General features: G+C 36.2%; 1 protein-coding gene across 4 annotated transcripts in view; it reads right to left on the reverse strand.

The window, feature by feature from the left end:
- tasp1 (taspase, threonine aspartase, 1) overlaps positions 1–12,616 on the reverse strand; it is a 65,593-nt gene extending 52,977 nt beyond the window's left edge. For all 4 annotated transcript variants that reach the window (XR_013132356.1, XR_013132355.1, XR_013132352.1 and 1 more), the window contains exons 1-5: positions 12,482–12,616; positions 10,891–11,087; positions 9,042–9,109; positions 1,866–1,934; positions 1,404–1,524 (exon numbers count right to left, since the gene is read on the reverse strand). Coding sequence is in view for 1 of the 4 variants with exons in the window: in XM_077012181.1 (XP_076868296.1) it covers positions 1,404–1,524; positions 1,866–1,934; positions 9,042–9,109; positions 10,891–11,014 (382 nt within the window). In the remaining 3 variants the exon portion in view is untranslated. The remainder of the gene's footprint in view (positions 1–1,403; positions 1,525–1,865; positions 1,935–9,041; positions 9,110–10,890; positions 11,088–12,481) is intronic.
- Positions 12,617–12,902: the final 286 nt, after the last annotated feature.

Consider the following 12,902-nt stretch of genomic DNA (forward strand, 5'->3'; position numbering starts at 1 on the left):
AATTACAGCCTTCAACTGTGTTGCATGTTGATGTTTGTCTATTTAACCCTTTCTAGACTTTATCATCCATTCAGTCTTCAATGGAAACCATTTGAAGCTATTGCCATCAAACTTGGTTAAAGGATATTACAAACTGGAATTTATTCTTTTGGCACACATTTATATCCCCCTTCTATCGATTTTCTCTCTGAACCCTGGCGATTGTACCACCACTTTCATTTTGAAGTTACAACTAACATGGTAAAAAGACAACTAACTTTCAGTCTGTTGATGGAAATTACGATTTTATGTTGATGGAGCTAATATCGTCTTTAATCTTTTTTCATTTATTTATTTGACTTTGTTATATCGAAATTTATAATTACAAGAAGTAGTTGTCATTATGAACTATGTCCATTATATATCTTCCAGTGAGAAATATTTTCTAATACAATGCCTTAGGAACACCTGGTCTTCAATGTTGTCTCTACCTGCATTGGTTCTTTTCTGCTTTTTGATACACCTGTGCTGACAGGTATCTTGTTTATTATTTATTTACCATTATTATTATTTCCCCAAGCAAGGAGAATCGTCATCTAATGTTTGATAGGGTAGTGGATCGCACTTCTGCTATCAATTGCAAATTTTTTTATGAAAGAAAAGAAATATGTGATCATTTAAATGACGATTTGAGTTGAACGATATAAGAAATTCTTAATACACAACTTCAAAATATTAACCTACTCCTGTTCAGCACCCAATTTTTCTATGACCTTTCACACAGATGATTATGAAAATTCAATAGAAGATACAGAACAACAACTGATCGTTGCAGAACTGATAAATAAAACTATAGTAGCACACTGAAATGTGATAGGCATAAGCATATCTTCGGAATGGTTTAAGAGCATAAATGCTGCAACAGTTTGATATAAAACTCATTTATACCAACTTCTAGATCATCAAATAGCAAATTTTTATACTATGTAGACTGAAATCGATAGAGGGAAGAATAAAATAAATACTCAGATGAGAGGAACGAACAACAAATTATGTCTTAACGTTACAATTTTATTACGTATACCAGCTTTAATAGTTCAACCTTGTCAATTATAGAATGTATAAGGTACTAATTCCCGATTGTAGGTCCCAGGATTAATCACAAGAAATTAGTCATTTTCCTCCAAGTTTGTGATTTTTGTTTGAAAAGTTTAAAAATTACAGTAGTCTAAAAAAATGCCAGATACAATAGAAGTAATGGAAAAGTGTGATGGAAGTAACTTATTTAGAAATTAAAGTGGGAAATTCAAGAACTTTAATAAAAAATAAACAAAGACATCAAGATCAAAATGTATAACATTAAAAAAAAAATTTTGTTTAATGACATCTTTCTCATGAACATTAAAAGAAATTAAGAAACCTACCAGTTAAAGCGCCAACTGCTCCATAATCTAATGTTTTTCCATCCATAATGCTGGCATCACATTCAATATCACCACACAGGTTCAGGTTGGAACCTGTACCAGCATTGGTGAATGGTGAGTCCTGCAAGCAAACAATAAGAATGTCTGCATGCTTCCCATTAAGATTACATTTAATATTTTTTGTGTGGATTATTTTGAACTTGCATATTTTGTATATATGAATCAGATACAGTTAAGAGATGGCATATTTTATGTATAATAAATAAGTTGTGTAGTAAACATTGAGATTTTCTGATTTAAAACAAAAACAGATTTCTAAAAAGATATTTTTTATTTGGATATTTCATTTGTGATGTTTACATATTAAACCTGAATTTTGAATGTCGTGAATAGATGGCTAATCCAATTTTACAGAAGGCATACTATAATCTAAACTAGCTACTATTATAAAAGAAAAGGCACCTCTAGCTCTATAAGAGCTGCAGTCACTGCCTCCAGGGCCATGGCTCCGGCTCTCAGCCTGTCCACAGCCTGCAAAAGATTGGGGAATGAAAATGTGTGAAATCTCTTTCATGCAAAAGGAAAAAATACATTGTGATGTGGAAAAAAAAAGTGATGCATGGTGTGGGTGTTTTAATTACTAGTCAATTACTGACTGACTTGGCTTACAAAAATAGAAATACAAACATCAGGCAGACTATTCATAAACAGAGCAGGGAAAAAGGCATAGAACGAAGAACACAGGCATAAGTCAAAACAGGAATTCAACTGCTCAGTAATGCTAGAAGGCAAAAAAAAAACTTCAACAACAAATGGGGAGGCAACATCATATACAGAGAAGGATATATAAAACAAGGTGCAAATAATAATCAGGAGATAAGCAACAAGAAAGATTATGGGGAGTGTCTATGGAAGTAGCAATATTGACCTTGTGCAAAAAAGATACATCATAAAACTATACAGTTGAACAAAACTGGAATGAAAGAGAAATAAAAAGCTGGGGGGGGGGGGGGGGGGGGTGTAACTACTCCGCCAAAGTAAAAATGAAAAGCAAAACGTTGCGTATTGTGTCATTGTGCGTATTGTGCGTATTGTGTCGTTGCGTATTGTGTCATATTGTGTCATTAAAGGTCAGATTACATCATATTTTATGGACCCTTCATAGAGATCGCAAACTGTCAAAAATGGTTTCTAAATGAACAAATGATCAATGTTATAAAATGAACAAATTGTGTGAAACAAGATAACTCATTAAATGTTATTGTCTACAAGTGAAATAGCAGCTGTTTAATTAATCAAATGACAAATATGGAATTTCTGGCCTGATAACTATAATGAATAATCACCATCTTAAAACATCTTTTACTTTTTGAAAATTCATCATTATTTAAAACAACAAGTACTCAAAAATACTGTTGTGAAGAAGGCTGCGTAGACCGGTTGGAAAGGGTGTAGTACTTGATACTTGTGGTATAAACATTAAACATCAACATAAAAATTAAATGCTGAATATATCACTTTTGTGCAGATATCCAGACCTTTCTTATGACACTTATAATTCTAATGCATTCTATTTCACAAATTTATCAGGTTCTTTGAGGAAAAGCTCACAAAAACGTGGAGCAACAATAGATTTTAAAAATCTCTTGACCATAAACTAAAGATGTTTAACAATTGTAACGTTGACCAAGCCACACATCTAAATACAGAATCCATAACAAGAAATAAGTGCATCGCAACAAAATTTGAGATACTGATGCTACACATTACACACACACACACACACACACACACACACACACACACACACACACACACTACTCCTGTAGTGTGTGTAGTGGCATGAAATTTTGCCAGAGTTGCAAACGTGGGTTTCCCTGTGGCAGCTGAAACTGCAGTGGATTCCCCTGGTGTCTCACCTGCCTCTATACCAATGTCTGTTTTAGATCCTGCTCTGACGATTTTCCTGAAGGATCTGGAACTGGAGTTGCAGTGAAAGAAAGTTTATGCACTGGAACTCAAGGCTGAGAAGAAAGTCAGGATGTGTGGATGGATGGATAAATGTGTGCCATACTTTGTCAATTGTGATTTTTACACCCCAATCGAAATTTGTCCTCCGCTTTTAACCCATCTGTGCAGTCAGAACACACAAACACATACTAGTGATTACTAGGGGGCTGTGGATCACACGTGCCCAGAGCGGTGGGCAGCCCTAGCCCGGCACCCGGGGAGCAGTTGGGGTTAGGTGCCTTGCTCAAGGGCACCTCAGTCATGGCCTTAGGTCTGGGAATTGAACCCACGACCCTCCGGTCACAAGACCAGTTCCCTAACCACCAGGCCATGACTGCCCATGGTCAGTGATGGATGGTCAGTCAGTCTCTGGGTTAGAATTTAGAAGTTATTTTTTTTATACTATCCAAGTATAATCTGAAAACAATAAGTAAAAAACTAAATTGATATGGCTAGAATTTCCCCATAAGAAATAACTGAAAATTAATTGGTTCTCGAACATACAGCAAAAGCTTGGCGCACAGCCTCAGAATGGTTTAAAACCTATTGAACAACAACGTCAACTAACGCCACTAACTAACTAGCAGCATGTGACCGAAGCACAAAATGCATTTTGTTTACAAAAGTCACGTGAGTCGGGTCCGATTCCGAACATATTCAAGATCCGAGACAAATTTTTCTCAAAATTTTGTGTCAAACTCCGAATATATCGAGTACAGAGGCAGTCAAGTTCCGGGGTTCTACTGCATATGTTATTTCTGCGATTCCATTATAGTATGGTGTTTGAATGAATAACGGTTGTCAGTATGATTTAAAAAGAGAAAATGCAGTTGTTTGATAATAAATGGCTTCACCCAACCATTAACCATGAGTGGAAAAAAAGTGCGATTCATATTCTCTGAAAAAAGCCAAGAAAGAAAAATTCTGCAAGGGTATGTAGACGTTTGAGCACAACTGTATAGCCTATACTAGGGGTGACCTGCAATAGTCGCTGATTCGACTATACCTCCTAGTCGACTATGAACGTCATAGTTGAATGTACCATTCTAACTGCATGCGGGTGCCCAAGGATGCTGCTAAGAATTAGTTGTTACATGAAATGTCTTTGTTTTCGTTATATATAGCCTTTTGTCAAATAAAATCTGTCAAATAAAATCTAATTTCTGTTAATAAATATTTTTAAATGATGTGTGCGCATTAACAATAGGCATCTTCCTTACTACACATTAATAAATCACACCCTGCAGTTGCACAATCCAAATGAGCAGAGCTGAACATGCTACAGGATCAGCATCTGCTGAGATTATAATGGCTACAAATCTTCAAAAGTATTTTGAAAAAGACAAAGATGACTCAAACAAAGTGCAAGTTATGTCATCAACGTCTTTCATTTCGCACAACAACAACCAACATGGCATACCATTTAAAACGCGCAAGGCGAAAAAAAACAAGTTCATTTCAGTCATTTCGGTCGTGTCATCTCGTTGCGTCTTGGCAAGTAGGCCTATAAACATTTTTTGTTGTTGTTTGCTTTTTAAACCCCATTACTTGAACCTTTACTTTTTTTTTGCTGTTGTGTGGCAATTTTTTTTATATTTTCAGGTAGGCATATTTAAAATATTTTTGACATTTTGGACAGTGCCTGTCTGACAGTTTGATATGCGCACTGACAGTTAATGTTCCCTAACGTTTCATTAAAAAATAAATAAGTTGTCACGGTGACAGCTCCGGACCCTTCCCTGTGGGCGTGTCAGGACGTCGTCTGCGTGCTGTTATGTCCATGTTTGTACTTCCGTGGGTGTGGGTTGTTTGTGAGCGTGTTCGTTTGTTACACCTGTGCCTTGTCTCGAGGTCACGTGGGTTTGTGTAACTCAATTATTTAATGTGCGTTCGCGCAGTGTCGTGTGCTCGTCTTTGTCTAAGTTTCATGCCAGTGTGAGTGTCACATTGTTGTGCTTGCGCCACCGCAGTGAAGCTACGTGTTTATTGTTAAGTAAAGTTCGTGTTTGCACCCATCTGCTACGTGTCGTGTCCGTTCCTCCGCACGTCACATAAGTAAATAAATAAAAGCTGAATAAAGCCAACCTACCATGTTTATTCATTTATCTGAGTGTTTTAGGTTTTTACTTTGAAGTGGAAAAAAGTTCTGAATGAGAACATGATCCCGTTTAAGGCGCTCTAGATAAAAATAAAAAAAAACCCCGATTCGACTATTAGTCGACTAAAGAGAAAATCTGACGAATCAGATTCGACTATGAAAATCCTTAGTTGAATACACCTCTAGTATATACTACACACCATCTATAAATATCTTAATTTATAATACAAAATGAATAAATTCTATCTATATCTAGAGATTTAGTTAAATATCTACAGTTACATTATATAACCATCTATATATCGTCATGACCAAAACTTTTCAGAATGAATGCCTCACTTTTTCGGGTGACTATTTTGGCTAACTCGAGATCATGAAGAGTGATTAGATCAAATGCAATTAAGTGCAAAGTCAATGTCTGTCATGAAATATCCATCACAAAAATGATTGCTTTCCAGTCACTACATTTCAGCCCCACAATTATGGCCTGCTAACAATAATTTCTGTGATTATCTTGTTAGCTCAGAAGAAAAGGTTAATTAGGACAAGATAGCTGATATCACTCTGTCATGCTTATTAGAAAAGCAGATTGTTTGCTTTAAGAAGCCACTTCTCTCCAAGAAAAACATCAAGGACAGACTGACATTCTGCAGGAAGCAGAGGTGGGGACTCGAGTCACATGACTTGGACTCGAGTCAGACTCGAGTCATTAATATTAAGACTTTTGACTTGACTTGAAAAAATATTCAGAGACTTAGACTTGACTTGGACTTTTACACCAATAACTTGGGACTTGAATTGGACTTGAACCTGTTTACTTGCAAAGACTTGATTTTTTAAAATCCCAAATCTAAATTTTAAAACGCATATTAATATTTATAAAGTGCGCCCCATTAATTTCATTTCCGTCCTTCTGACGCAGACCGGTCCTCTGCTTTTCCACACTCTGTACGTGTGTGTGTGTGTGTGTGTGTGTGTGTGTGTGTGTGTGTGTGTGCATGAGCTGCAGCACAACCAATCAAATGGGGGCTTGGCGAACGTAAATTTTTACCGGGCGGGGTGTAAAATGGACACAAATTAAGTATTATATCGCGATCGATCGATCGCCAGTGGTTGGTGCCAGAGCGAACTAGTAACTCATTGAATCATAGATGTGGATCAGAGGTAAATAAACTAGATTTTTTTCCGGCGTGAGAAATCGGATGTGTGGCGTGAGAGCGTGTGAAGACGGTCAAATGCGTGTGTCTCACGCTCAATGCGTGAGAGTTGGCAACCCTGGGTTCTGTATCTGAACTCGGGGAAGAGAGCCTCTCTCTGTCACCATCATAATATCCAGTTCTATCTCAGCATGGATTGTGTATTTGAAGACATCTACGTCGAGAAAAAAATATATTGACAAAAGTGGAGCGAGTTTTCAGCTATGGGGACATCATTCATCGTGCACAAATGACATACAGACTTTTGGCCAGCAAATGCAATGCAGAATAGTTTACTGAAATGTCTAAAGTTGCAGATTCCTGTTAATTGTTCAGTTCTTATATTTGTTTGTCTTGTGTCACTCACACATGTTCTCCAAGAAACCAGATAAGAGAAGAGAGGGAAAATGCTGTTATGGTTCTTTGTATTGTACTGTGAAAATATCAGCACTTTTTTTTTAACATGGAGTTCTACTTATGACTTTTTCACAGAATATTTATTTCTGGAAAATTGTAGTTTAAAGTATGAATATTTTTGCAGCTAAGTTTAACAAATTGAACTGTGCAATAAAGGTGTAATTTTAATTTTTTTTATACTTCGTGTTTTCAGTTGCACATGTTTTATCAAGATTTGAGGAGAATACAGATTTTAAAAAGAACGCATGTCTGTTATTTACATTTAAAATATACCTGCAATATTGGTAAAAAAAAAAAAAAAAAAGACTCGAAAGGACTTGAAATTCCAAGTTTCAGACTTGGGACTTGACTTGACTGTTGCCTGTCTTGACTCGAGACTTGACTTGACTTGAGTGTCTTTGCTTGAGACTTGACTCGGGACTTGAGGTATAAAGACTTGGACTTACTTGAGACTTGCAAAACACTGACTTGGTCCCACCTCTGGCAGGAAGTATAGAAAGAAGAAAAGGTGCATCATGCCAACAGTGAAGCATCTCGAGACGATATGTGGGCGTGATTCTCATCCAATGAATAAAGAATGGTATCAAAACATCCTCCCAGAGCAACTTCTCCCAATGATCCAAGAGCAACTTGGAAATGAACAATGGTTTTTCCAACATGATGGAGTACCATGTCACAAGGCAAAAGTAAAGTGGCTCGGTGAACAAAAAATTAAGATTTTGGGTCCATCTCAATCCCATTGAGAACCTGTGTCAACCCTCAAAAAGATTGTTAAAAAAAAAAAAAAAACAAGAAACTCTGATCAACTCAAAGGACTGGTTAGGTAAGAATGGGTTGCCATTACTCAAGATTTTGCCCAGAAGTTAATTTCCAGCATGCCAAGGCAGATTGTAGGTCAGCAGCAATATTAAATATTTGTTTAAACTGGATGTATTTGTCAATAAAATGTAAGCATACTTTGTGAAAACCAAAATTTGTGCCATTCTCAAAAAAATCATGACTTTAGGAGAGAGATTATCTATCTATCCAATATTAAGATGTATTTATTTATAAGATAGGCTCAATTTTATTTTGTCAGTGAGAGGTATGGCAGCTTACAAATGCATATTTGGTCTCTGTGAGGTAACACCACAAATTTTCTCCCGTGAACATAGGTGCTTCTAACTCCCTTTCTTTGGGCACTCAACCACCCCCTAAACTGAGTTAGGGAATTATTATTTTGTTTAATTAATATTGTCATTTTATTATTTTACTACCTGCTCTATTATATATTTATCTTCCATTTATTTTAATGGTTATTTGTGTCTATAAATTTTGTAAAGCAATTCGAGTTGTATGCATGTATGGAAAGTGCTATACAAATAAAGATTATTATTAAAATGGGACTCACCAGAAATTTGTTCACATTGCACACAGAACACCACAGATCATTTTATTTATGCCATGTGGCACTGGACACCCATAAAAGAAATGATGGATCTGTTAACACCCTGCTTAACATCACAATACCCATATCTCCAGAACTACATCTTAAGAGACACATCAGCACAACAGTACTGTGTAATGCCATCGTATTTTCAGTTAGCTGTGTTTATGTATTGTCAATAGTTTGGTTTGGATGATCATTTTGGGATTTTGTCAAATCCCAATTGTCTTCGGTTTTGTGAATAAAACGTTGATACTCCTGCTCTTGCGTCTTGTCGAGCCAGCGTTACACAAAGCATTTAATTAAAACCCCAGTGTTAAGAAAGTAAAAAAAAAACCTTTGTTAACTTGTGTAAAGGAGATAAAATAGGTCCCCTTTAAGATTACAGGATACTATGTTACACGACTAAAATACTGATATTACCTTAAAAAACTGTTAAGAAGGAAAAAAAGAAGGAAAAAGAAAAGTTATAAAAACTCAGATATACTCACTTTCTGGCAAGCCCTCTTGCACACATGTTTGTACTCCTTGGCTTTGGACTCCGAATGATACCCTGCTCCTAGGGTAACAACACATGAGGGGACATCACTCCATTTGTTTTAAGCAGTGATTTCCCACTTGAGTGGAATATTGCTGGGTTAAGATGTTTTAGCTTTATGGTACCATATTACTTTTATTTAACAAAAATGTTTACAGTCAAATAACACATGTTGCACATTTCATGAATTGTGACAGTTCAAATTTATATCAAGTGATAATACCTGTGTCAGTACACATGAATACCAACAACTATAACAACTAAGGATCTATGCATTTACATAGATTACAGTATTCCAGTACTGTTGCTGTTCAATTTGATTCGATTGTGTACTGACATAAGCTGTATTAATCTAACACATCTGCAATATGCAAACTACTTATAGTATAGTTGCCTGAATAGCATAATTACAACAGTATTACAGAAACAATGTCAATTGGTAACAAAGATTGTGCAATTCCAGTAACAACAACCAAAGCCCTGAAACAAGAGCCATTCCTGCATAGTATGGATAAAACACTACATAGCAATTATGTCCTCACATGTTATGATTGAGAAATGACGCAGTATTAAAAAAAATTGCTGACATGGTTGATTATTGGACTGTATATTGTGGCATGTTTTATGGCTGTTTGATCGAATGAATGAATGCGGTGATGAATCAAAACACTAGAAGCAGCTCAGATAAGCACCAGTTTGAATATACTACATTAACAATAAACAAATATATTGTTACAAACATTTAGCTTATGCTCCTCAAAGCCCACTCAAACATCACAAGGCATGTTTCAGTCATGTTATAGCTAGGTTATCTACTTCAAAAAGACTTCAGAAAAACTTGGACAGCAGTGTTATGTTTTTTGACTATCTATGCCCTGCCATTTCAAAGTCCTCAAAGGTGGCTAGCCTCTGGACAACCAAACACAAATGTCAGTTTCCCTAAATCCCAACAGCTGTGAATCTGCTCTTGTGGTTACAGACTCTGCACCATCTAGAAGCAATTTAGAAATGTAAAGTAAATAAGGTCACAGTAAACAATTATGGGGCAATACACAAACTGTCCATTTCTGAGGTGTCACAGTACACAGCATTTTGGCATTTTGGACAACACAATGCTCCTAAGTTTACTTCCAGTAAAACACAGCAGACTGAACATGCCTGAAAATACATTTTATACTGGACTATCCTTATATATATGGCAATGCTATATAACTGTTCATTAGTTGAATAACATTTGGAAACATAACCTGTGTTTTGTTTGACAGTGCATTTATATCTTATCCTGTACGATTAATAATTGATATAATGTGATAGGGTGAAATATGTTAGGTCAGATCTTGGAGATGTGTTGGAATGAGGAGAAATTGTCAAGGGTACAGATATGAATGAATGCCAACATCTTTAGCATCAGACACCCCTGGACACCTTCAAAGGTTTTGTGAAGTTCATGCCTTGCTTTCAGGGCTGCTTTGGTGGCACAGGAGACGACTACACAATATTAAATTGGTGGTTTTAATGTTATGGCTGATCACCATAGTCGTATTTTCTTTCTGAAATGATCTGAATTTCATGACGTTTTCAAATGACAGACAAAATTATAGATGTGGTATATCTATCTCAGTAAAGCTGATTGAATAAACAATGTATGACATTTAGCTTTACTTGACATGCCCTGAATATAATGCCAAACAGAACTCTTAATTTGAAATGAGACTGCATAACATTTACTATGCTAAATGAAACACCTTCAAGTAGAACACATTTGCAAGGTAAAAACATTAAGCCTGAATTCAAACACAAACCTGCATGCACCAGAACAAAGCCCACAGCATTGTACACCCTGCTGGAGATGTTCTGCGTAGACCCTGAATAATTTAGTTGGGACACTGTCCCTGTGCAACCTGTTAAGTTTAGTACTTCCTCCATGACCCGTATGCAGCAGTAATTGCATCTTGTCCCATCAATCGCTCAAAATATTTGCATATTGGCCCTCCAAGTCCTGAAGGAATAAACAAAGAGGAACAATATACACTTTAATGTTTCAAGATCCAAATATACCAAAAGATATCAAATATAATATTTCAGTTTGATTCAGGTTTACCTGTAAGATTCTGCTATGCATGGAAATGACAGAACAAAAGATCACTGAAGTTAGAGGTAAATTTTTTCCCCACTTGAATAATGAATCTTCTGAGAGTGTCATGCTATTATTTCTCATAGTAAATAAACCATGGTTATGAGCAGCACAAGTAAGTGAAAAAACCTTGTAATAGATCTTGATGCAAAATTTAAATCATGTCTCAAAAAATATTACATTGACTCTGTGCTTGATTCATTTCTAAGAACATTAGAAATTACTCTTTGTTCAGAACCCAACAAAATTTTGCCTGTAATCTGATTTAAAGTGCATTCCCAAAGTATGAATATGCCTGTGTGCTCATGAATACTATTAAAAAAATCCTCAAAGCTGACCTTTAGAAGCTCATCACACACACAATATATATATATATATATATATATATATATATATAGTGTTTCAATGTAGTTTTCACAAAATGTAACAATTATGAAGGAATGACAATAACTAATTTATTAGGAATAAAGCCCCCACAACGGCATCAGCTCAACCCCAGCAAATCAAATAATCTGCCCTTCGTTATTTTGACCACCAGGGGGCACTGACGTGCACCATACTGAAAATCTTCAGTCTTTTTTAAAAAATTTTTTTAGGAGAGCCTCTTTTTCATCATCACTAGTTAACAAATAGCATGACCGCGTAGTCTAGTGAACCTCAGACCAGTATATTCATCATTACACTTCCCATGGAGTCATGAAGATTTTATACATATTTTGGATATTTGCCCTACGCCAATACACCTGCGTCTGCACCTTAAGGGTTTGGGTTAAATGCATTAGGTAGGTAATATAACGGTTACACTTGTCTTTCTATAAAGTGTATGAGTACGGAATCCCTCAACTAGAAGTAGTTAAGTTACATTTGCACTAATATGTCAGACTGTGTCATCCTACCCTGGGAATAAAGGTTTATATAGCTAGAAAACACTCGCGAGTGAAGTTTCTGAAGCGCTTGTGTGGCTGCCTGTGCTACTAACCAGCTACACACATCCCCAGACACCACTAAAACACTCGCTGCGGTGAAGTAAGTAAAGATCCACAACTTTGTACGTTTCTAGCGCCGAACCTCTAACGTTATGAGGCACAGCTAGATGGCTAACAGCTAATTCTCCAGCCATACGTCTGGCGGTTTAAATAGTTGTCGCAAACATCTCCAAATTTTCAGAAGTGACTTGCTAATGAAAACTTTCTAGATCTTAACAAGTTCCATGTTCCGTAATAATTTTCGATGTGATGGATTTAATATCATATACATACATCAACATTATATCCGCTGCATCCTTATTGTAAATAAATTTCATATTCCAGCAGAGCTGATTTCGTCTTCGTTGTCGTCCGAGCTGCTTCTTCGTTTATTTATGGCGGCTGGAGAAATAAGAGGACTAGCGCCACCTTCAGTGCTGGAGCGTAAGGTTGACAAGAAGGTTTTGAATGTTACATGTTTAGACCTTTAGGCAAGAACTATCAAATTCAAAAAGACTTAGTCGTACGCCCAGTCACTCCTTGAGCTGGTTGCTACAGAGAATTACTGTGTGTTCTTTCGTGTCAGAATATATGCAGTGAAACTTTTTACATTAAAAAAAAGTTTGAATTTTTACATTAAAGCATTTTGCCCAGATAAAGCAATCAGTTAAACAGACATAACGAGCAGGGGTGGAAAGTAACTAATTACATTTAC

This window comes from Brachyhypopomus gauderio, chromosome 1, assembly GCF_052324685.1.
Source record: "Brachyhypopomus gauderio isolate BG-103 chromosome 1, BGAUD_0.2, whole genome shotgun sequence".
NCBI classification, from domain to species: Eukaryota; Metazoa; Chordata; class Actinopteri; order Gymnotiformes; family Hypopomidae; genus Brachyhypopomus; species Brachyhypopomus gauderio.